This window comes from Melospiza melodia, chromosome 3, assembly GCF_035770615.1.
Source record: "Melospiza melodia melodia isolate bMelMel2 chromosome 3, bMelMel2.pri, whole genome shotgun sequence".
Lineage (NCBI taxonomy): Eukaryota > Metazoa > Chordata > Aves > Passeriformes > Passerellidae > Melospiza > Melospiza melodia.
This window is the reverse complement of record NC_086196.1, coordinates 137038565-137063864: the sequence shown is the minus strand read 5'-3', so window position 1 is coordinate 137063864 and position 25300 is coordinate 137038565. Positions and strand designations below refer to the sequence as shown.

At 46.8% G+C, this 25300-nt stretch overlaps 2 protein-coding genes across 3 annotated transcripts in view; both read left to right on the top strand.

Annotated features, from left to right (window-relative positions):
* The window catches only part of MSRA (methionine sulfoxide reductase A), a 243445-nt gene extending 239687 nt beyond the window's left edge, over nucleotides 1–3758 (top strand). For both annotated transcript variants that reach the window (XM_063153178.1, XM_063153179.1), the window contains exon 6: nucleotides 2931–3758. In XM_063153178.1, coding sequence (XP_063009248.1) covers nucleotides 2931–3095 — 165 coding nt within the window. In that variant the 3' untranslated portion in view covers nucleotides 3096–3758. The remainder of the gene's footprint in view (nucleotides 1–2930) is intronic.
* A 2061-nt stretch (nucleotides 3759–5819) lies between these two features.
* On the top strand, nucleotides 5820–23930 carry LOC134416871 (serine protease 55-like; the record flags this gene model as incomplete). The annotated part of the gene is given in 5 exon segments (XM_063153548.1): nucleotides 5820–6024; nucleotides 6889–7078; nucleotides 8064–8311; nucleotides 11235–11383; nucleotides 23643–23930. Coding segments are annotated over 5 exon segments (1080 nt in total), but the record flags the coding sequence as incomplete, so codon positions are not given.
* Between the last annotated feature and the right edge of the window lie 1370 nt (nucleotides 23931–25300).

Sequence of the window (25300 nt, the reverse complement as noted above, 5' to 3'; positions counted from 1 at the left end):
ATGATCCTGGAGGTCTTTTCCAACCTCGATGATTCTGTGATTCCTTGCTCCTGTTCCAGTGTCCCCTCTGCAGCTGCGTGAGATTTGGGTTCTGGTTTGGTTTGGCCCCTCCCTGGTGGAATCTGGCAGGATTTTTGGGCTGCATTATAAGCAGTTAAAGGGCCCCTTGTGATGTTGCAGTGACTTGGCACAGCTGGGTTAACAATCAATGATCTTTCAGGGTTTTGATCTCTCCTGTGACAAAAGCCACAGAAATCCTCTGAAGGAATAAATTATCTTTGAATTGCAGTGGGATATTGGAGGGAAAAAGGATCCAATGGTTCCTTAAAAATTTCTTGCAATGAGTTAAAAATCCCAAGGGTTAAATGCAGCATGGTAATGAGAAGTCTCATTGGATGGCTCAGGAGTTTTGAGACAGAGAGGACTAAAAATTCTTCTAGAACAGGATTACCATCAAATTATATCAGCCTCAGTGGCAGGAAATCAATCCAGAGTGGGCTGATTTACACTTGCCAGAGCCAGCTGAACATCCTGAACTTTCCCATGTCTCCCAGTGATGGTTTTATCTTCACATCAACATTGCCAGTGCGAGGAAAATAACTTTCCCTTTAAAACCCTAACATCCAAGGTGGGATTTGGCAGAGTGTCAGGGCCAGGGGTTCCCAGTGACAACAGCACCAAAGTGCAATATAAGGACTCATCTTGGGCTCTGCTTTATTCAGGTTTTAATGGCCTGGGAAGGGATAAATGATGTTTATGCCCTCTTGTGGTGCCACATCGAACGGAATGGATTCCCTAACTGACAAAATGAAGCCAATAATGGAAAAGTCCCAGGTTAAAAATCTGTAACAAACACTGTGGAAAACACAGTGGAAAAATCTCTCCTGCTCCAGCAGCATCCTCATGACTCAGGGAAGGGGGAGAGGCCAATTTTGACTGCATTTACAGCTGCAGGTAAATGAGTAATGCCCAGGATGGCAGAGTTTGTGCCATCTTTCAGCAGTGAAGATCACTCCAAAGTGTTTTCTCTGTGCTGGGAAGGTTAGAAAGTGAAACAGTGCTTTGTAAAAGGAGCTGTGTTGACACCTCTTTGTGTTTGGTGCTGTTGATGTGTTGTAGTGCAAAGCTTCACATGTTTTATCTTCCTTACTCACATGTCTGTCAGGTGAATAAACTGATTCCCTTGGGATAAAGCCTGTCCCAGAGATAGAAAAAAGCTGGTTGGTGGTTTTACATGGGAAAATAAGGCTAGGTTCCTGTGAAATTGAGATTGTGATATCAATTTGTTGTGTGGGAACACAAGGAATTAATGAGTCAGCACCTTCCTAAGCTGTGCTGATAAATCTGGTGTAGGGTTGGGAACTCAGGGCTCTCCAAGTCTGGTCCATCATGGATTTTGTGTCCATCTTATCACTTCATTTCTGACTGAAGACTGAACAGAGCAGAATGTCTCCTTTAGATGGTGAAATTGTGGGAATAAATCAGAGCAGTGCTCTCCAAAGCCCAGCAGCTGCTGTCAGGCTGAGGGCAGGGCTTGGCTGTACTGGGGCAGGATCTGGAAAACCCAGTGGGGGAAATTTGGAAACTTTTTGTCCCAAATAATCACCTGTTGTTTAAATGAAGTATTTCCATTGCATGTCATCCTTGCCTCTCCCCAGCCATGTCAGAGATGAAAGAGGAACGGAAGGATTTCCTTTCCACTTCCAGGATAAGTAAACCCAGCAATGCTGGGTTTAAATTAAAGTACTGGATTTAACTGGGCTAGGATTAGGAGGGATTCTCTCACAGAATGGAAAATATTGGAATGAAGATCTCCATCGCCAGAGATCTTCCATAACCAATGTTTTTTGGGATCAAGGCTGAACTTGAGGATGAACTTGATAACTGATGGCAGATTCATAATTTTGTGATTCCATGCAATGATTTCCCTTTATTTTTATTTTATATATTTAATAGTATGACAGATAACAAATATTTTTCTGGGAATCCTAAATGCTGACCCTTCAATCAATTCTATCCACATCCTGTATTTATTACTACAATTTGCAACAGGATTCTGTCATTAATTAAAAGTGCTTACTAGGTTTTAGCACAGACTTCAGAGCACAAGTCATGTCCACACTGAGAAGAGAATTGGCTCCAAAATGTTGGTGTTTACCAGTTTCCTTAGGAAAGGACAATGTAATGGGGAAAATGTCACAGCAATTCATCTTAAAAAGAAATTCCCTCTGTCAGAAACCTCTCAGGAGTTTCAAATTCAGCTAGGGGATATCAGAAAGCAATTAAAGTCTAATTTAAAATCCCCACCCACATTCTGTCTTCTCTTCCTGCCAAGTGGTTATTGCTCCTGGTCCACGGTATTGGCAAATCTTTCCAAAATGAGCCATAATTTGCCTTAAAACTTAAAACTTTCTGGTCAAGATGGAACTTTTCTCTTTGAAGAATGAGATTGCAGTGATTCTGCGGAAAAAAAAAAAAAAGCCCAAGTGCTCTGATTTCCCAAGGATATCCTTGGGGTTGAAATTTCACCCAGAAATTCTTCTTGGACAAGGACATTGGGGGTGGATTTCGAGGCCGAGGCACTTTCCAGGGAAGGTTCCTGGACACTGCAGCTTCCCGGGGTGGATCCCAGCGTGTTCTCCCTTTGTTTTCCACTTTCATTGATGGCTCCACATCGCTGGCTGGGTTAATAAAGAGAATAAAAGCGTGGCCGTGGCAGATTAAACAAATGAGCCATTAAAAGGGGATGATGGCTCCCTCCCTCTCTGTGCCCACAACGCCTCGGAGCAAAGCAAAACACCACGAGAGCAGGGATGAAAAAGCTTTCAGGGATGGGCTGGGAGTGTGAGCACTGAGAGACAGCCTGTGGCTCCTTCAGGGAGGAATCCTAAGGTCATTCACTAATGGCTTTCCATGGTCTTTCCTGACAGGTGCTGAAGGAGGAAGGCTTTGGCCCCATCACCACGGAGATCCGGGAGGCTCCTGAGTTTTATTACGCTGAGGAATATCACCAGCAGTACCTCAGCAAGAACCCTGGAGGGTACTGTGGCCTGGGAGGGACGGGGGTCTCCTGCCCCATGGGCGTCAGGAAATAGCCTGGCCTTGCTCCACCACCTCCTCTTCATGGTAGGGAGCTTGGGAAGAAAAAGACCAGGAACCCTGATGGATGTTCCTGCAGCATCCGTGGATAAAGATTTGGGAATGTGCTGGGGAGGCTTTCCATAATTGTAAGTTTTCAAAAGCCAAGGAATTGCTCCCATTCTTGCTCTGTGCAGCTCCCGGGGTTTCCTTGTCATCTGGAAAGGTGGAAAGAGATCCAAACTTCTGAAGTTTGGCTTGAAATGCTGTTAAAAGGGGGAATTAGGAGGTGGTTGCACCCGTAGCTGCTTTGCATTTCCAATGCCTTTGGACTTTTTGATTTTTTTTTGGGTTAATTAATTTCCTGGTGTTCCCAGAGCTTTGACTTCTGGAGATGTGGTTGGGTTCCTTACCTGGAATGTGATGTCTTTGGGAATGTCACAATCCTGGAATGTGATGTCTTTGGGAATGAGGAATTGATCAGATCAGTGATTCTCCCACCACAACTCCACTCTCACAGCATTTAGTACCACCTGTAGTGCCTATTTTCTGAAATTATTTTAGCCATAAAAAATTAAATTGTAATATGACGCTTCTTTTTGACAGTTCCAAGTGAATAAACACAAAAAGAATTCAGTTTTGCTTCCTGCTCTGCAATAAATGACAGAACAAGAAAAGAACAGTGTTGTCTGTGGTGTGTTCCAAGTGGATATCTGGGTAGATCTAAAACAAAATTATCAAATATTATAAAATGCTGCAGCTTTCTAATAAAACACCAGGGCATTTAAATCTGTATCATCAGTCATGACAGTACAGAGGAATGGAATTACCCCTATGATTAATTATTTGTACTTTAATAACTTGGGGAGCCTCCACCAAGAGCAGACTCATGGAAAAGGTAACTTGGGGCAGTCTCCAGTGAGTGTGCAGTCAAAAGAGCAGGCCAGCCAGAAAGGGGGAAAAAAAATCAATTTTTGGATTTATTCATGGGGATCTCAGAGTGCAGACTCAAAAGTGCAGACAAAGGATGCAGGGATGCACAGTTTATCCCATATGGAAATGGGATCCTGTGGGTCCAGAGCTCAAGGAGTGAGCCAGTTTTGGGGGACAGATGGTAGGACTCATAGAGACAAATCCACAGCACCTCCTTCTCCATGGCACTGCTCTCCATAGCTTGGTTTGATGTTTCTTGCTCACCAGCTCAACATTAAAGCTCAAAAAGGCCCAAACCAGCTTCCTGAACATCTTCTGTACCTACACAGCAGAGCAGATCGTGCTCCAAGCTTGGAGAGGCTGAAAATGCTCCCCACAAAGTCAGTGTTTGGGGTTGTACATGCAGTGCTGCAGCCCTGCCCACTGTTTCCAAACATGGGGAGTAAATCCGTGCCAGAAAAATCAGCTCCCCATCTTCCCTCGTGCTCCTCAGCTGATGCTGAGCTCATCTCAGCCTCAAAACCCAGAGGAAATCTGTCCTCTTGGCAGATTGCACCTGGGCCAGGCTTACAGGAGCTGCCTCAGGCAGGATTGCCCCATTAGGCTCTTCCTGGAGATGCCCCAAAATGTGCCCACAGCACACTCAGAATTTTGGTTTCTGTGGTAAGTGATCCTGTCCCTAACCTGTCCTGCCATGGAGTTTTCTCAGTGCTCACAGCCAAGTAAACCAGCACTTGTGTCTTATTTCCTTGGCATGAAGTGACAGAGAAGCAAAGAGAGTGAAATAAAGTTTTACCCTCATCCTATGCATTGTCAGCTCCTGTGAAATCCAGACTCCAGTGGGATAATTCCTGATGTGCTCCAAGGCAAAGCATTTCAGGTGCTGAATCATCTGAGGGCTCACAAAATGTCTCCTGGTTCCCTTCCCTTCCTCTCTCTCCCCTCGCCTCCCACTCCATACTGTAATTATTGTTTTGAAACAAGCTGGGAAGTCTTTGGGAAAAACTCTTATTATAGATATCTTCAAGTCTGAGCCTGGCTGAGGATTTTTTAAATTCCTCTCCTGATGGAAATGATGTCTTGGTCTAAAAATCAGCATAATGGCTCCATTGATACTACAATTGGCCCACACCAAAATATTTTGGTACCACAGAATTATTTACTGAAACCTTTGATTTGATTTTGATTTGAGAGTTTTGATTGGGTGCTCTTTGAAAATTGTCCTTTGACAGAGCTGCCGATTTTTTCTACAAACACAGAATCCCAGGGTGGTTTGGGTGAAAAGGGACCTTAAAGATCATCCCTTCCCACCTCCTGCCATGGGCAGGGACACTTTCCACTATCCCAGTTTGCTCCAAGCTCTGTCCAGCCTGGCCTGGAACATTTCCAGGGATGGAGAAACTCTCCTGTTGAAGTTTGATGGAGAAACTCTCCTGTTTCAGTACATTCAAGTCAATACCCCAGGCATGGTCTAAATGGAGAGAAAATTACGAGGAAATGAGAAAATTAATGTGATGATAGGCTTTGGAGATGAAGTTGAAAGTTGATAGAGGACCAGCTCCTGAGGTCTTCAAAGATGCTTCAAGATCCAGCTCATGAAACCCTCCATTGCCATATCCTGTGAGGTTAGCCTGGGATACAGACAGGAATTCCACTTTTCCATGTCCCTGTGAGAGCCAGAGGAATCCACAAACCTTTTGGAAGTCCCTGAGCTTGCCCTCAGTGACCCTTTTGCCTCAGGAAGGAGATTCCAAGTGTGGCACCCCCAGGAAGGAGCGGGTGCTGTGATGCTGTGATGTCACCTGGGTTGTGTTGACATGGAATGCAGGCCGTGTCCTGAGGCACCTGCAGGGGCATCACTGCTCTGAGAGCTCTGGGACAGTGTTGGACCAGGCTGGACTGAGATGCTGCTCCTCACCCTCTCCTGTTTAGCTTCCCTGACCAGCAGTGTCCAGGCAGGTTTTGTTTCTCAGCATTCTCAGCGCAGAAGAGCTGCAGAATATTTAAATGTGGGTAAGTGAAACGGGTCTGGGCTCATTCCTTCTGCTGAGGGAATAAAGGTGTGGCCTGTGCTGCACCTTCCACCCCTAAACAAGGATTTTACCCCACCTGCCTATGGGACATCGTCAATGATCCCTCCCACCCCAAATTCCTGGGCAATGTTTGGCAGAGTTTAGGTTTGGGGAGGTGACAGAGATGTCACTTTGGGAGGGATCAAATAACAGATCCAGGGAAGGCATTCTCACCCTGTACTCTGCTGAGACCCCACCTGCAGAGCTGCCTCCAGACCTGGGGCCAACAGCAGGAGGACATGGAGCTGCTGGAGAGAGACCAGAGGAGGCCACAGAGATGTTCCAAGGGCTGGAGCCCCTCTGCTCTGGAGCCAGGCTGGGAGAGCTGGGGGTGCTCAGCTGGAGAAGAAAAGGATCCAGGGAGAGCTCAGAGCCCCTTCCAGGGCCTAAAGGGGCTCCAAGAGAGCTGGAGAGGGACTGGGGACAAGGGATGGAGGGACAGGACACAGGGAATGGCTTCCCACTGCCAGAAGGCAGGGATGGATGGGATATTGGGAAAGGATATTGGGCTGTGAGGGTGCTGAGGCCCTGGCACAGGGTGCCCAGAGAAGCTGTGGCTGCCCGTGGATCCCTGGAAGTGTCCAAGGCCAGGCTGGATGAGGCTTGGAGCAACCTGATCTGGTGGAAGTTGGAATGGAGTTGGGAATATTATTTTTAAATCCCTTCCAACCCCAACGATTCTGTGATTCCCTGTTTCTCTAATTCCACGGATATTTCTATTTCAGTGCTCGGGGGTGTCCTGCCCCTGTCCAGCACAGGCTGTGACACTGCTGAATGTGTCCAAAATGTCCCTTTTTGTACCCAGGCTGTGGCCTCCGACCATCCTACGAGTCCTTCCAGAGCACTGGCAAGAGGATTGGGACAGGGACAGACGTCATCCCCGGGGAATTCCCGTGGCACATCAGCATCCAGAGCCACGGGAAGCACATCTGTGGAGGCACCATCATCAGTGCCCTGTGGATTGTAACTGCAGCACACTGCTTTGCAGATGAGCCGTGAGTGCTCCGGGGCTGGGAGGGCAGCCCAGGCATGGGGAGGGGGATGAAATTCCTCCTGGTGGGTGCAGGATATGCATCTCCTCCCGTGCCACCATTTGTGGGGATGAAATTCCTTCCGGTGGGTGCAGGATGTGCATCTCCTCCTGTGCCACCATTGGTGTGACTGAACCCTAAAAACAGGGGTTGTCTCCTCTGGGGGAGACAGGCCCATATTTGAACACAGAAATGTGCAGGAATCTGCATAACCATTCCCAATGCCTTTGGACTTTTTGATTTTCTTGGGTTAATAAATTTCCTGGTGTTCCCAGAGCTTTTATTTGGCTTCAAGCAGAAGGGGAATACTTTGAGGGGTGTGGTTGGGTTCATCCCTCAATACTTTGAGGAGTGGCCTGAGCAGCCTTGGATAAATGCCCCTGATGCTTTTCTGATGGCCCCAAGCATTTCTTGTGCATCCACACCTGTACCAGCACCTTGTAAAAAGTGATGTATTCCATTCTAGCTCATTGTATCCCCCAAATTACCTTTGCTTTCACACACCAAATACCTTCACCTCATGGAGATTTTTAGTTTAAAACAGCGAGTTCTGGGTAAATCAACTCCATGCAATGTCCAACATTCTGTGAGTCCCCTCCAAAATGTGGCAGCTGAGAATTGCTTGGTGACAAATGACCCATGGCAGCACAGCCTGGAGCAGCTGGCTGGGGACAGCAGGGTCTGAGCAGCCAGCCCAGGGCACAGAGATCCAAAAGATCCAGACCATTCCATTTGCTTGGTAGAGACTGGGTTATTTATAACCTTCATTCACGTTCTACCTCTGCACCCCTCTGCCCTGGAAACCATCCTTTCCCAGGAGTGAGGGTAAATTCCTTGGATATTTACAGCTGAGCTGCCTAAGCCACCATCACGCCCTGCTCTGGGGAGGAGCCACCAACCTTCACAACCCAAATCCTTCATGTTCCCCATGCCCTGTTTTGTTTTTAAGGCCACCAGACCTGATGGTGGCAGTGGGGGGAGTGAACCTCAGCCTCCCTCTGGAAGAGTGCAACCCAAACAGCCTCATCCTGCACGAGGAGTTCAACAGGACCAGCCTGCAGAACGACATTGCCCTGATCCTGCTCAGCAAGCCCATCGAGTTCAGCACGGAGAAGATTCCTGTCTGCCTGCCCTTTGTGTATGACAGGGACAAGTGGCAGCACTGCTGGGCTTCTGGCTGGGAGAACACCAGTGCAGGTGAGGCGCTGGGGGAGATGCATTTGCTGATGGAAGATGGGGTTTGTGGCCGTCCTCTCCCTTGAGGGGTTTCCCAGACGAAGTTTCACTCCCCACTTTTTTCTATCTTGACTTTTTTTTTTTTTGGTCAAATAATTAAACCATATATCCCTACATTATCCAAATCACTGGTCATCAATACACCTTCAATTAACCTTCCTCTATATTTCCTAATATCAAAAACAACACTCAACCATCATCATCACTCTACAACCACCCTCAAACAGACACAGAATTAACCCCAGAACTTCCCCCCTCCAAAAAAACCAAACAAAAATACAAACCATGATGATAAATCATCAACCAATCACCCACCAAATTTTATGTTCTTGTAGCTTATAGAGAGCATGACACTGAAAATGTCACGATGGTTTATGCATCCAAAGCCCCCCAGCCTCTGCACATCCACCAATTCCCTGTTCAGAGCAAGAAAAAGTCACCAACAACCCCCACAGCAAAATCTGGGACCTATTTTGGCACCACATCCAAATTTTGGACCTCATTTTGGCACCACATCCAAAATTTGGACCTCATTTTGGCACTACATCCGAATTTTAGACCTCATTTTGGCAGCCAGATTAAGACAAGCTCCACCCTGATGGGTAAATTAGCACAGAATAATGGAAATATTAGGGCTGGAAGGGACCTTAAAGCTCATCTGATTCCAACTCCCTGCCAGGGGCAGGGACATCTTCCACTATCGCAGGTTGCTCCAAGCCCTGTCCAACTGGGTCTTGAACACTTTTCACCTTGTAGGATCCTTGTGGGTATCTTCAGCTTGGGATATTTTATGAATTACCCAATTAGGCTGGGTCTAAAATGGTCTGGATCAAAGGAAATGAGGATTTGGGGCTGTTTTGGCTTAATGCCTCTGTGAGCTGGATTGACTTATTGGTTCTGGCCACTCCTTCCTTCACTCATTTAGGACTGCAGATTGCTGTTGCTAATTGATCTCATTTAAGCCCTAATGAAAGCAGTTCCAGCACTGATTGTGACCCAAAATGTCTGTCCTGAACAAATGTCACTAATTAGCCAATGAGCTGATTCATTATTGGAAAGAATTAATCAGGACTGGGAGGGGAGGGGGGTGCCTTGGAGCTTGTGTGCTCCTTCCCAGGATGCAGTAAGTGAATATTCCATTGAATCCTTGCTATTCTACTTCAGTTCTGGGTTTTTTCCTTCATGAAACTCTGCATTTGCCTTCTTAAGCTTCCTTTTCCTCCCTAAGCAGTAACACACGACACTCTCACAGTTGTGAAGCTCTCCCCCTTCACCAAGGTAACATATTCCTATTTTCTGTTGAGTAGTTACATAGCATTGAACTTGATCCACAGGATCGTGGACTCATGGAATGGTTTAGATTTGAAATGGACTTTTAAATCCATCCAGTGCCACGCCCTGCCATGGGTAGGGAAATTCTTCCACTATCCCAGATTGTTCCAAGCCCCATCCAGCCTGGCCTTGGACACTCCCAGGGATCCAGGGGCAGCCACAGCTTCTCTGGGCACCCTGTGCCAGGGCCTCAGCACCCTCACAGCCAAGAATTCCTTCCCGATATCCCATCAAAATCTCCTTTTTCCAGTTTGAAGTCATTCCCCCTTGCCCTGTCCCTCCATCCCATATCCCAAAACCTTTTCCAGCTCTCCTGGAGCCCCTTTAGGCTCTGGAAGTGGATCTAAAGTCTTCCTAGAGCTTTCTCTTCTCTAGATGAACATCCCCAGCTTCTCTCCATAACAGGAGGGCTTCACCAAAGCATTTTCATCTTTGGGCAATTCCATCTTAGCTGGAAAAGGGATGCGACAACTTTCCGTCTTTTAGATCTTGTCATTGAGTGTCAGTTTCTTGGAGGTTCTGGGAGGATTTGGCGCAGTGAAAAATGAAACAAGGAGTGAGTTCCAAACAATCTGAAGGTCTCAGTTTTATCCTTCAGTCCCAGGTTCACTTTAGAGAGAAACGTGGGTGAAATAATTGGGGTTTCCAAGTAGCCCAGCACATTTTTCAGTCTTTTTGTCACTTGCAGGTGCCAGCTGTGATTTCTGCATTCCCAACCCAAGGGAAGAATAAAGCAGATATTTCCTTTGTGTCACTTTGGGAAGACACGGCTGGGCGAGGTGTGGCCTTGCAGCTCTCCCTGGGGAGAACAATGCTTAGATTGGATATTAGGAAAAAAAAAATCATCCCTGGAAGAGTTGTTGGGCATTGGAACAGCTCCCCAGGGCAGTGGGGGAGTTCCCAAACCTGGAGGAATATAAAAGCCTTGTGGATGTGGCATTTGAGGACATGGGGCAGAGGTGGCCTTGGCAGTGCTGGGGGAATGGTTGGACTGAATTATCTCAAAGGTTGTTTCCAATGTAAACTATTCCATGACTCACTAATTCTAAGATTAGAGTTCTGGGGAAGGTTCAGTGGACTTTGATCTGCAGGGGCTTGCACAGGACCCCATGAAAAGTCCCTCAGACTGAGTTCCCAAAAAACCACGAGTGAGAAGCCCCAGGTGTGCAGGGCAGCTCATCTCAGGTGATCACTGAGACCACCAGCAGGAAAATCCATCCCTTTGGGGGTTTCCCAGTATTCTGGCATCCCTGGCAGTGTCCAAAGCCAGGCTGGACAGGGCTTGGAGCAACCTGGGATAGTGGAAAGTGTCCCTGCCCATGGCAGGGGGTGGGACTGGATGATGTTTAAGGTCCCTTTCCACCCAAACCATTCTGAGATTCTGTGATAAACTCATCATTGCCAACATTTGGGGATCCCCTGTGTCCCCAAAACCCTATAGTTCTGCCCAGAGACCCCCATTGCCCTGAGATGCTTTAGAAATCCAGCTGAGGTTCTTCCCAAGGGAAATCTCCAGCAGCTCTGTTGATCCTTCTCTTTTCATTTGCTGCAGCGTCCCCTGTGCTGCAGAAAACAAAGGTGAAGTTGATCAGCAGGGAGGAATGCCTGAAGCACATCCCACACCTCGTGGGGGGCGTGATGTGTGCTGAGACAGAGCAAGGAGAAGGAGAAAAAGGAGGAGGAGGAGGAAGAGGCTGCCAGGTAAAGGGACCATCAGCAAATCCTGATCTGCTTCACAGCCAGGTTACAGCCTGAAAGGAGACAGGAATTGTCCAGGAGCTCTAAGGCAAAATAATTGGGAGGGAAGTTTATTTGGGGATGTTTAATTTAGATAAGAAACATTTCTCAGGTGAGGTCTTGGCTCTGACCCAAATGGGTTTGGTTGGTCTGTGTGTGCCAGAATGAGTCACATCTTGTGGCAGTGTGTTGGTGACAGAGAATGAGGGACTTTTCGAGCCTAAATTACACTCTGAGCAGCATTTGATATCAGGGAGCTGACACAAACACCCAAATGAGGCAAACCAAACTCCCAACTTGTGCCCTCACAGCACATTCCACCCCCAGGATCCCTGGCCTGGTGTCAAATGAGGCATGGAAGCCAAAAATTCACCTTGTCTTCCATGGCATCCAAATTCCAAGCCCTCTCCTGAGAGACTGACAGGGACTGGGCTCTCTTGCAGCCTCTGGTTCCAGATTGAGATTCCCCTCTTCCACTGGGAAATGTTTTTTTAGGAATCACAGAGGGGTTTGGGTAGGACAGAGCTTTAAATCTCACCCTGTTCCAATGGGCAGGGACATCTTCCACTATCCCAGGTTGCTCCAAGCCCCATCCAAGGTGTGTTTTATACATGCCCATGGGTTTGGAGGGGTCTGGATGGAGAGACACATGGATGGACAGCTCCATCCTGTAGGAATTACTCATTGGAGGAGCTAAATCAGCATCCAGGACAGAGAGGGATCCTCTGACCTTTAGGCACAGGCTGGGGGCACCAGCACTATGGGACACCAAGGGAAAGCTTGCTTTGCAAAAAAATTTTGTGATTAGCCAGAGAGCATCTACCTCTGAAACCATCCAAGGAGTGACTTTCACCTCTATTAAATTAAATCAAAAAAATCTTAAAAGAAACCTGCCACAGGACAACATTAACATGATTAAAGGATGCACTGCCCAGCCCAGCCCAGCCCAGCCTGAAGTTCTGTGGGTGAATGATGCTGGTGAAATAGCAGGAGCACTTGTTCCCAGCAAAATGAATCTCCTGGACTCAGAAAGCTGAAGAAGCAGATATTTAGATCCACAATAATGTCAGAGTTGTCTGAGGAATGGAGTAGGAATGTGAGATTTCCATTTTCTCCTTTGCATGGGTGATAGAACTCAGAATTCAGTGTCTCTCTGATTTTAGTGCGATCCTGACCAGGCAGGAATGCTTTGTAAACTGGAATAAAGGGAACAGGACAAAACCAGAGCTGAGGATAGAAGCTGTACTTTTCAGGGATGAAACAAGTGACAGGACTTGCCACCAGATTTTGCTGGAGGGGAAGTATTTTGTCGCTGGATGGTTTTCTGGATTTCTGAGAAATGCTCATTAAAGCCATGGGAGACACATTTTGACCTCACCAGTCTGAGTCTGCAACCCAGTGGCTTGTCCTGGTCATGGCCTGGGACAGGACAGGGCTGAACTTGATGCTGCTTCTGCAGCAGGGACCACTGGGCAGAATCCCAGAATAATTTAGGTGTGGTGGTGTTCACAGGGGTCCCAGGATGAGGGGAGAGATGAGAATGTTGACTCCATGTTTCAAAAGGCTTGATTTATTATTTTGTGATATATATTACATTAAAACTATACTAAAAGAATAGAAGCAAGGGTTTCATCAGAAGGCTGGCTAAGAATAGAAAAAGAATGAATAACAAAGGCTTGTGACTGACTGAGACAGGCCAGATACCTGGGCTGTGATTGGCCATTAATTACAAACAACCAGCATGGGCCAATCACAGATGCACCTGTTGCATTCCACAGCAGCAGATAATCATTGTTCACATTTTGTTCCTGAGGCCTCTTGGCTTCTCAGGAGAAAAATCCTAAGGAAAGGATTTTTCATAAAACATATCCATGACATTTAGGTTGGAAAAGCCCTCCAGGATCACTGAGTCCATCCTGTGACCAATCCCCACCTTGTTCCCAGCTCAGAGCACTGAGTGGCACATCCAAACCTTCCTCAGATACCTCCAGGGATGGGGACTCCAAACCTCCCTGGGACAACCCCTCCAATGCTTGACAGCCCTTTCCACGAAGAAATTCCTCCTGATGTCCAATCTAAACCTCCCCTGGCACAGTTTGAGGCTGGTTTCCCTTATCTTAGAGCAGAGCCCGACCCCCCTGGCTGTCCCCTCCTGTCAGGAGCTGTGCAGAGCCACAAGGTCCCCCCTGAGCCTCCTTTTCTCCAGGCTGAGCCCCTTTCCAGCTCCCTCAGCCCCTCCTGGTGCTCCAGCCCCTTCCCCAGCTCCATTCCATTCCCTGGACACACTCCAGCCCCTCAATGTCCCTATTGGAGTGAGGGACAGAACTGGACAATGCATCTGCACTGTGGACAGTGTAAGGATTGCCTGTAAGGATTGCAGGGTTTGTGTCAGATGAGAGTGAGGCCAGATTTCAAAATGCCCAAATCCTTCACATCCTCATCTCTGTGGTGGAGACAGAGCAGAATAGGGTTGCTCTGCTCCATCCAGCTGTCTCCTGGGGAACTTCCAGGCTCCAGGAGCCCCCCCCCCGAGTCCCTGGGGAGAGGCCAGGAAGGATCAGAAGCTTGGGCAAGTCAGAGATTCCTGGTCAGGGAACAAACCCTGGGGAGGCTGAGTTTGCTCCAGTAGCTGCAGCCCAAGGAAGTCTGGACACAGAGGAGATAAAAGCCTGGTATTAACCTTTCCTGGGATTTTCTGAGGATCAGGATCCATGCTTTCATGTCCAGAGCCAGGCTAAGGCAGGAAAGTTGCTGGACTCGAGGTTGTAAATTCACATGATCCACATCAGGATCCAGATGTGTGACTGTTATGGAGGGAACAACTTTTCACACGGGGACACAGTGACAGGACAAAGAAGAATGGTTTTTTTTAAACCAGGAGAAGAGATATTTAGATGGGATATTAGGAAGGAGTTCTTCGCTGTGAGGGTGGTGAGACCCTGGCATAGGCAAAGCTGTGGCTGATCCATCCCTGGAATTGTCCAAGACCAGGCTGGACAGGGCTTGGAGCAACCTGGGATAGTGGAAGAAATTCCTCCTGATGTCCAACCTGAACCTCCCCTGGTGCATCTTGAGGCCACCCCATGAATAGAAAAGCCAAGAATGAAAAGGCTCAGACATTTCACCAGCTGCCCTCATACCAGACCAGCCTAATTTGTGGAAAACTGACCATGTTCCTCCAATAACTCAAGGAGATTGAATAGCAGAGCTCCCAAGTATTTGTACCTAAAAAAAAAAAATAAAAAAATCCATTCCCTTAAAAAGAAAAAATCTATTCTATCCCAATTCCCTGGCAGTTCTGCAGACAAATATATGGATTGGCTGGGAATTAACACTACCAGGAGCTGTAATTGACTTATAGTTCTATTTAGTCATAAACATTAACATTAATGGATGTTCAGGGGGTACAAGTGCTAAAGAACAGACACTGGAGATGGCCTATGTATTATTTTTCTGTGTGCTACATTTCTTCCATGACCCCATGAACCACAATTGATGTCTCATTCCTTGCTTTCTTAAGCATCTTTTGTTAGGCTCTGATGCAATGGTAACTTGAACAATAATTAGAGTATAAGGGGCTCACAAAGAAAATGCCTCCTTCAGTGCCTTCCCTGCCCAGGCAAAATTCAGTAAATGGCCCAATTATAGTTCAGAGGGGCTGTGGGGGGAGCTCTGATGTGGTGATTAGGACAAAGTGTGTTCAGCTGGAGTCACAGGTCACCCACAGTTCAGCAGCACATGAAGGGGGGCCAGGCCCTGCTCTGATTCCAGGGGAAGGGATTGCTGTGTGACCCCCAGGAGCAGTGGGGTAGTTCCAGCTCAGGTGAGTCCTGGGCTGCAGGTATCCACCGCCTCCTACAGCCTGCAGTAGGCGGGGGTTTGGCCATAAATCACACAGTGGTTGGGGTTTAAAGGGGCCTTAAAAATCATCTGGTTCCAACCTCCCACTATCCCAGATGGATCCAAGCCCTGTCGAGCCTGGTCTTGGACATTTCCAGGGATCCAGGGGCAGCCACAGCTGCTCTGGACACCTTGTGCCAGGGCCTCCACATCCTCCCAGGGAACACTTCCTTCCCAATATCCCATCTATCCCTGCTTTCTTTCAGGTTAAAGCCATTCCCCCTAGTCCCATGTCTGAAAATGTCCTTTACAGCCTCTGGGGTGCTCAAGGCTCTCACCCCACAGAGCTGGAGCAAAAGCAGCAGTTTTTGTGCAAACCTGGATGGGGTTTTCCAGCCATTTCACAAACGTCTATTTTATAACCATCAGCATCTACAGAACCATCTTTCCATCAACAGGGAGAAAAACCCATCCCCTGGTGATGGGAGTCGCTAAGGTTGTTTTAAGCATCTGTGTGCGTTAAAATGACACCAAGCACTTTGTGTGTGTTTATTGCTCCCCATGAACTGAAATCCAGCTGAAGGGATTTAGCTGACAGGGGGGCACTTGGCTCTAAGGCATGACAGTTGTTACATTTAATTATCTATTAGACACCCCAGGATATCCCCTGGTATCCCACTGCTCCCACCTCAACCTTTGCTCCAGTGACTGCAATGGGAGCCTGACACTGGCACTGGAAAAGGTCTGGCATCCTCTCACAAGGTCTTGCCTCCTTTTGCTGTTCCAAACATGGCCTCAAAACTGCCAAGAAAGATTAGTGAAACAGAATTTTCTGAAGGAAAGAATCCTGCAAATGAAAACCATGTTTTTATAGGCAGTTGTCATGGATTCAAGGAGAAGAGCACAAACCAGGATAGTGTGGTCAGTCCCTGAAGCTGCTCAAAAAACCTGAACAGAGGTGGTTAAATTATGGTCTGGCTGCAGTCTGTAGGGATGGGGAGCATCCACAGGAGCTCTCAGGTCCTTCTGCTGTCTCAGTTGGAAAGACAGGAGTCTGCTAAGGAAGGCAGAAGCCTCCCCTGAAATGGAAAATGTAAACCCCCTCTCTCCCAATTGCTATAAATTTTAAATTAAGGGGCTGTCAGACAAAAAATATGGGAGCAGGAAATAACAGTTCTTTAATAGGGAAGAAAATAAAAAGATAAAATAAACAATGCAGTAAATTAAACCAACTCTGACAGAGTCAGAACACAACCTGACACTCTGTTGGTCAGGGTGTTGGTAGCAGTCCCATTGGAAATGTGGCTGCAGCTCTTCTGGAGTGTCAGGTGGGGTTCTGCTGGAGCAGGGATCCTGTAAAAAAGGGTGTATTCTTCCTCCAAAGATACAGGGGAAGAAAGAGGCAGCTGCTGTTCTTCTGGGAAATCCAGTGGAGAATCCATATTGATGTTCCAGGATCTCCAGATTATAACTGGGTAAGAATGCTTGGCTCCTCCCTCTGGGCTCACATCTCCCAATGGGATGCTGTAGTTCTTATCACTCATGCAGTGACATCCAATAGCTGTTATCAGCAGATGTCTCCCCAGAGGGAGGAGTGATTGTGGAAGAGATAAGGCAAACTGCCCACTTGACAAAAGACAACTGCCATGCAGATGGTGATAGAATCCATCTTACCTTGCAACCTGGAACATCTGCCTATCAGCCAAATGTTCCCTGGGGCCAGGAGTCAAAACTATCCACATTTCAGTCCAAAGTCATTACAAACTGCACAAAAGTACTTTATTATTGTATCTTACCTTAAAAATATAATCACAGAATCACTGAGGTTGGAAAAGCCCTCTGAGATCATTGAGTCCAACCATTCCCCCAGCACTGCAAAGGCCACCACAAAACCATGTCCCCAGGTGCCACATCCACCTGTTTTCTGAACATTTCCAGAGTTGGTGACTCCACCACTGCCCTGGGCAGATGTGCCAGGGCAGATGTGCTTCTTTTAGTGAAGACATTTTTCCTAATATTCAATGTAAACCTCCTGTGGTGCAATTTGAGGCTGTTTCTTTTTTTCCTCTGGAAGAGAGTGATCCACTCCTCACCCTTGTCATGGATTTCCCATCACTGATCTATTGCTACCACGAGGTGTTTCTTTTCCCTGAGGGACAGATTGCTTCAAGCAGGAAGGTGTCCTGGGAAGCCCAGAACAAAGCAGTGGAGAGGTGTTTCTGCATTTGCAGTCCCTTCAGTTTTCTTCTGAAGGGTCCTTTGATGTGCAGCTCACAAGAATCAGAACAGTTTTCCTTCATTTTTTTAGGGCTTTCATCACTTTATCATTTTATGGTGTGGGCAGACAAGTGAGCGCATGCAGGCTCTGATTGCTCCATTCTTTAATCTGTGAGAAATTAATTCCCAATGCAAGACCCTGGGATGATGATGAGGATGATGTTGAGTGTCTCTTGTGCTTTCTTTCTCTGGGTCATAGATTTTATTCCCTTAGACCGAAGCTGTTTGGGAGTCCAGCTTGGCTTTGTGTGCCTGATGGGGAGCAGAACTCCTCTGGATCCAGCTGAACACAAAATCCCGTTGCCCTGGGAGTGGGGAATGGCTGTGATGACTCAGAGGATTCACTGACAGCTCTGAGGGGAAGCTGTGACTCACAGGCACATCCAAATTCTTTAAAGGAGTTGCCAACCCTGTGGAAGAGAGTGGTTCAACCATCTAACACATTCTGAGATTCCCAAAACCCTTGCAAGGAGATTCCTCACCAGGGGTTCATGGAGAAACTGGGCTATCATGAAGTGGAAGGGACTTGGACAGAGAAAGAACTTACAGGGATATTTTTGTTGGCATCCATGCAAGGAATTTTGATGTTCCAGGAGGGCAAATGCCAAGATGACCAAGTTGGCCAATGCCACAGCGTTTTTCAAAGGGGTCAAAGTGAAAGGTGGCTGTGCAGAGGTGCATCAGGTCCCATTATTCTGAGTGACTGGGAGTTAAAACAGCAGCTGCAGCTCATCATTGATAAAGGAAAAAAAATAATGGATATATGGAGAAGTAATTCCAGCTGTACACTGGCCATACTAGACTCTAATTTAGCTATTACCATGTCAGAAGAACTATGGCTAGTCCTTCAAAAACATCAGCTTGAGGCTCTGGGGAGGTCAAAAGGGCAATGAGAGCATTAGGAATTATTAGGGCAGGAATAAGTGGCAAAGCAAATGTGTTGTGCCCGGGCCCTTCTCCTGGAAGCCTGCCTGTGTGTGATTCCTGTCTGCTCCATCTGACAAAGGAGTGGTAATTTCAGAAAAGGAGGAAGTGGAACAGGAGGGATGAACGGGGACATGGAAGAGCTCCTGGCAGAGCAAGACTCTGAGGCTCTCAGCAGAGATGTCTGATGGGGACTGGACACATTCCCAGCCTCATGGGCACCATGGAGAGGAGTCAAGAGCTGTCCTCGTGTCACTGCTGCTCCAAGCACACGAAGGAAGGGTGTCAGATGGCCTCATCAGGCAGCAGACCTAAAAACAAAGAGAAGGAAGTGTTTTTTCTTCCATCAGATAATTAAACTACGGGAGTCGCTGACCAGGATGTTGTGGGTATTTATCCTTAAGGGATAAATGGATTCAAAAAGCAATTAGGCAATTTCCTGGATGAAGATCTCTCTGAGGCCATTAACCACTGGGTTGTAAATACAACTCTGTAAATACTGGTCCTGTTCCTCCTCCTCCTCCTCGCCTGAGCACTTGACAGCCAGAGACAGGAGTCTGGGCCACAGGGGTTTGGCCAGAGGCATCTGCTCTGTCTGTGCCACTGCAGTCACTAATGGCCCTGCTGACATCACACTGGGTGAATTTGGGTCATCTTCTCCCGTTTTCCAGCCAGGGGGTGGAGGGACAGAGGAGCTGAAGGCTCTCAAAAGGTTTGTGTGAGAACAGTTGCTCTGTATTACCTGGTGCCTTTCTGGTACCTGAACATTAACGTGGCCACAACCTCCTTCCTCCAACTCTAAAAACAGCTGGAAACAACTGGGCAAATGATATTCTGCCTCTAGCAGCTCTGATGGGCACTGCTGTTATTCCCAGTGTTGTTATTCCCTTGCTGATTGTCTCCAATTTGCACAGAGCTCACCAACATGAAAATGAAAGGAGCAATGACTTGCAGGGATTGTGCATCCACCTAATGAGGATCAGATGAGTTGTTCTCCCACCCCCAGAGCTTCTCCCACCTCGGAAGATTTATGTGGCTGAACATGTTTGTTCTGATCAATGACTGTGCTGCAGACACGAATACAAATGTAAAAGAGAGATTACACTTTTGATCCAAAGCCCACTAAAGGCAGCAGAAAGGCTCCTGATGCTCACAAAAAAAAAGAGGTTTTGGTCGCAGTGAAAAAGATGAAATTTTTGGTCAGCTTCAGTGAACAAAGCACCTTGTTAGGCAGTGACAGATTTTATGCAACCCACAGCTATTTATCAGTGAATGTATCATTGCTTTCACCTCTCCTAATGGGAGGATTAACATGTTTAAGGCAGAAATTCAGCACCAGATCTGATTTGCTGCATTTGCTTTTCATTCATCTTCGAGATCACAGGAAACATGAAACAGAAGCAAAGCTGCTATTTTTAGTTTGGTTATTCCAATCCAGAAACTTGGCACTTAGAAGGAAAAGCAGGAACAGGTATCTGGTGTGTGTTGCTGACCAGGATTGCTTCAGCACCAGGATGCAGGAGCCTGAAAAAGCAGCCTTTAATAATTCTTCGATCCTCAGAGTCATTAACATGAGCGTTCATTAAATTAGCGTTACTGGAAGCATCACAGAGCTGAGATAATTGTCCCAGCACTCAAAAACTTGCTCCTCCCACACCCTCTCCTACACAAGGATGGAAAACCTTGGGCCGGCATTCCTGAAGGCTTAAGGTGGATACAGGGATATTCAGAAATGTCCAAGGACTGAGTTTATCCTCTCCATCTTTAGTCCTATAAACATCAAGCTCCTGATTCATGCATGCTGCTGCTGTAATGATGTGAGATTATCACATGGAGAGGATGGTTTGGCCCATTTTGTGATAAAATCCTCATGTTAAATAGCTGAAGTTAAGAGAAATGGCATGTGAGAAGTAGCACCGAGGAAGCAGAGCAGCTCAGCCCGTGTGGAAAGAGATCTGGATTTGGGTGCCAGGGCTTGTGGATTAGGGAAATGGATTTGCAGCTGCTGCCTGGGCTGCTCAGAGCATTCTTGAACTCCCTTCCTGCCCAAGATTTCAATCACCGATCCCCCAAACATCCCCATTTCTCCACCAACTGGACAGGGAATGAACGGACGTGGCTAAAGAGGAAAAGAAGGGAAGAGCAGATCTGGTTTGAGAGGGAAGCAGGGTTTAAATGGGGATTTCTGGCTCTGCCTCTGGTCCGCATCCCTGCCCTGACCGCGATGTGACAATTCCCATGGGGACAGAGACAGGACATCAGGAATTCTCTGCTGCTCTGAGATAGAAGATCCTTTACAAGTGTGAACAGCCTCCAAATTGGAGCTAAAACTGATCTGTGCAGGGGCTCGGGTGGTGCTGAAAATCTCCTTTTTTTTTTTTTTTTTCTTTTTTCTTTTTTTTTTTCTTTTTTCTTTTTTCTTTTTTCTTTTTTCTTTTTTCTTTTTTCTTTTTTCTTTTTTCTTTTTTCTTTTTTCTTTTTTCTTTTTCCTTTTTTTTTTCTTTTTTCTTTCCTTTTTTTTCTTTTTTCTTTTTTTCATTTTATTTTATTTTATTTTATTTTACTTTGCTGCTGGCAAAAGCTGCAGCGGAGCATCCTGAGCTCACGCTCTCCAGACTCTGGTGGTTATTCCAGTGTTGGAGGCTCCCAGTACCTTCCTCTCGCCTCCAAGATAATCAGGATAATGCCTTAGTCCATTCCTGCCCTGAGGGGATCCGCAGTGAAATCCCCGGGAATCGAATCGTGTGTGGATGCTCATTCATCCCAACAGGATGCCACTGCAGCTCCAAGGTCACCTCTGTGGTTTTCACGGGAATTCTTGGCTGAAATGGGGTCAGGAAACCTCTTTTAGATGCTGAGTCTGAAGAGGGTCCAGCAGCACTGCTTGAGGTGCAAGGATGTGGCTATAATAACAACTAACAATGTTGGTTTTATGTTTGGACTCAATAATCTGAAAGGTCTTTTCCAGCCTAAATCTCTGGTCTTTGTTAGTCCCTTCCAGCTCAGGATATTCTGTGATTCTACAAACATTTCCTCTGCATTTATCTTAATTTTTAACTCCTGAATGAATACTGAACTAGAAAAAAAAAAAAGGAAAAAAAGAAAAGATAAGAATATTAATGACCAGAGCCCTCCAGCTACTGGAGTGGGAATTCAGCCATAAACTTGAGCGAGTGCTGATGAGCTGCACAGGGAACTTCAGCCCCTTCCTTGCTTGTTAATTAATGTGTGTTAGCTCAGGGTAGCTGCTGGCAGAAGGAGTTCCATCCATTAATGACAAAGATGTTTCCCAAAGTAGTGTGCAAACAGGGAAGGACAACATTTCCCAGTAAAGTTTGCTGTCTTGGGAAATGGATTTGTATTGAATTTGTTTACCACAAGTGCTGGTTAGGAAAGGTGGAAAAAAGATTCAAGGCCACTGTGGAAGTAAATTTCTTTATAGCAGGGACTGAAGATGTCCTGGAATCCCAGACTGGTTTGGCTTGGAAGGATATTAAAAATCCTCTAGTACCTTCCACTATCCAAGCTCCAAGCCCTGTCCAGCTTGGAACTTCCAGGGATCCAGGGGCAGCCACAGCTTCTCTGGGCACCCTGTGCCAGGGCCTCCCCACCCTCACAGGGAAGAATTTCTTCCCAATATCCCATCTAACTGTTCTCTGGCAGTGGGAAGCCATTCCCTGCATCCTGTCCCTCTGTCCCTTGTCCCAAGTCCCTATACAGCTCTCCTGGAGCCCCTTTAGGGGCTCTGAGCTCTCCCTGAATCCCTCTCTTCTCCAGGTGAGCACCCCTAGGTCTCACACAGCTTTTCCTCAGAGAAGTGATACACCTGCCTTGGGTGGATTTTGTGCTGCTTTCTCTTATCCCTGGGTTTGTGTCCAGAGATTCCAGAGCTGGATGTGCTCTGGGTGCTCCAGCTACAGCAGCCATGTTGAAGATTGCAATGCAAGTTGTTTTTAATTACCATCTGTATGGCAGATTACCTTTGTCAAGTGGGCAGTTTGCCTTATCTCTCTCTTTGAGTGACCACATTCACACCTCCCTCAGGAGGGGACATCTGCTGATAACAGCTATTGAATGTCACTGCATGACTGATAAGAACTACAGCATCCCATTGGGAGATGTGAGCCAAGAGGGAGGAGCCAAGCATTCCTACCCAGATATAATCCAGAGGGTTTTGAGACACCAGCACGGCTTTCTCCACGGGATTCCCCAGAGGAACAGCAGCTGTCTCTTCTTTAACTCAATTTTCAGAGGAAGAATACATCCTTCTCTCCTTCTCTACAGATCCCCCTTGCTCCAACAGAACCACCCCTGACACTTCAGGAGGGCTGCAGCCACATTACATTTCCAATTGGACTTCCACCAACACCCCACAGGGTGTCAGGTTGGGTTCTGACTCTGTCAGTGTTGTTCTAGTGTACTGCACTGTTTATTTTATGCTTTTTTTTCTTCCCTATTAAAAACCTGGTACTTCCTGCTCCCATATTTTTTGCCTGAGAGCCCCTTAATTTAAAATTTATAGCAATTCGGAGGGGTGGGGTTTACATTCTCCATTTCAGGGGAGGCTCCTGCCTTCCTTAGCAGACTCCTCTCTTTCCAAACCAAGACAAGCCACCAGGAGAATATTCCTCTTTTTGAGGTGGCTGCCACCTGAATTTGAAGCCTTGCCCACATTGAGTGAGTGGTCCTTGCAGCAGCAGAAAAGTTTTCAGGCAAGTTACTGTGGCTTCAAGAAGGATTTGTCAGGATTATTGTTCATCTGCTGCCCAGTTTCTGGCTGCCAGCCCCCAGAATTCACAGTGGCAGGTACGCAGCACCTCCAGCAGCAGCTTTGCAGAGGAGATAAGGACTGAGTTTGCAGTCACAGCAAATGTTCCTTTTCTCTCTGGGATGGTGTCTCTTGCTGACAGCTCTCAGGTGTCCTCCTGGGGCCAGAGGAGCATGTGGAAAAGGCTGGGAATGACAGGGACTCAGTACACTGAGCCAGAGCTTGGGACTGATCTCCTCCTCTTGCCTCCTGTATCTATTTATTCTGCAGGATCTGTGAAATTTCGAATCCAAATTCCCTTTTTTCCCTTCCCCAAATCCTCACAAACCTGGGACACAGATTGATTTTCCCACTCAGGCTGCTCTAAGGGACCTGAGGTTGGATCCTGCTGTAACATTCCTGCTTCTGCCACAGGTGGACAGCGGGGGACCTGTGGTCTGCAGCTACTGGGATACTATGAAGTGGTTCCAGGTTGGCATCATCAGTGGAGGAAACCCAAACCACAGGATTTTGACACCTGTTTTCAGCTACCAGGAGTGGATTGAGAAGGAAACAGCCATAAGGGGAAAACCATTCTTCACTGAGGGTGTGGACAGCGGAACACATGTCAGGGTTGTTCGTTCCAGGGCTGGAACACAGGTGGTATTTCTGGGGTATTTTCTCCTTTTATTCATCTTTTTAATAGCAATTAAATTACCCTGAGAGAAGGTTTTTGAAAATAAAAGTCAGAACTCCCACTTCATTCTTTTTTTCCTCAGGCCAACCTGCTCCATGTCACTGACATGCACACAGGGACCAACAGGATGTGTCACAATGAGACAGGGAGGGAGGCAGAGGGAGGAGAAATGAAATGAAGGAGGCAGGATTTGGGCTAGAATGGCCATAATCCTCTGGAAAACACAGATATTCCACACTGCTGGGTCACACTGGACTCGGTTGTTCGCTAAGTGAAGATGTGGCATCTGAAGGTGCTGATCCCCTCGGAAAGTTGAAACCCAAAGGAAGAGATCCACTCACTCATTATGATTAGTTGCTGTAGGATAGCTCTGGGCTTTTCAATCTTACAGATTAGCTGGACTAATTTATTTTAGTCTGATTTTAACAGATTTTATTTTTACTAAGAGCACCCACAGAGAGCTCAGCCCCTGCTCAGGTGCTGTCAAACTTCTGGGACAGAACCACTGAGGCACTCGAAGAGGTTGCCCAGAGAAGCTGTGGCTGTCCCTAGATCCTTGGAAATGGCCAAAGCCAGTTTGGAGGGGGCTTGGAGCAACCTGGGATAGTGGAACCTTAAATCCCATCCCATGGCTCTGGTTGGGATGGGATTTAATGTTCATTCCAACCCAAATAATTTTAGGATTTTGTGATGAGAGAAATATTTGGGAGCTGTCCAGAAAATGCTGCCTACAAAAACCCTTCAGTCTTATAAATAATCAGAATTAATCCCTTGCAAGTCAATGGCAAAGCAAAAGGAAAGAGATTTTTTTCCCCCACTCTATTAGAAGTGGGTTTTTTTCTGAATTGCTGAGAGCTTCACATCCCAGCTCCACATCCCAGCCTGAGCTGGTCCTTCACATCCTTCCATCCTTCCTTTATTGATCTCCAGCATTCCCAACATGTTCTGCTGCTCACAAGGAGGTTTCAGCTTTTCTTGGAAGTGATGGGGAAGGAGAGAGGCAGCAAAGTCCCCTTCATGTCCCACCTTTGCATAAAAGCACCTGCAATTTGCAGCAATGATAAAACCCAGTGAATGTGCAATGGGACAGAACCTCACAAATTGGTTTTAATTACCTTGATATTTTCTGGCTAGCTGGCAGAAAAGCCTTGTAAATGAGAATTAATTCATTTACCTTAAGCTAATGCAAACCCATCTTGGCATAAAAGTCAGGCTTTATTTTCTGTGTTATCTGAGCAGAAAATAATGCTTAATTATTATTAGTTCTGAGTAATGCTTATGAAAATTGCTCCACATTAATTTCACATGGCTGACTGGCTAATGGATGCATAAGGGTCTTGTAACCCTTTGCAAAAAGACTAATAAGAGCTAAAAACAAGGGGAATATATTACTTTA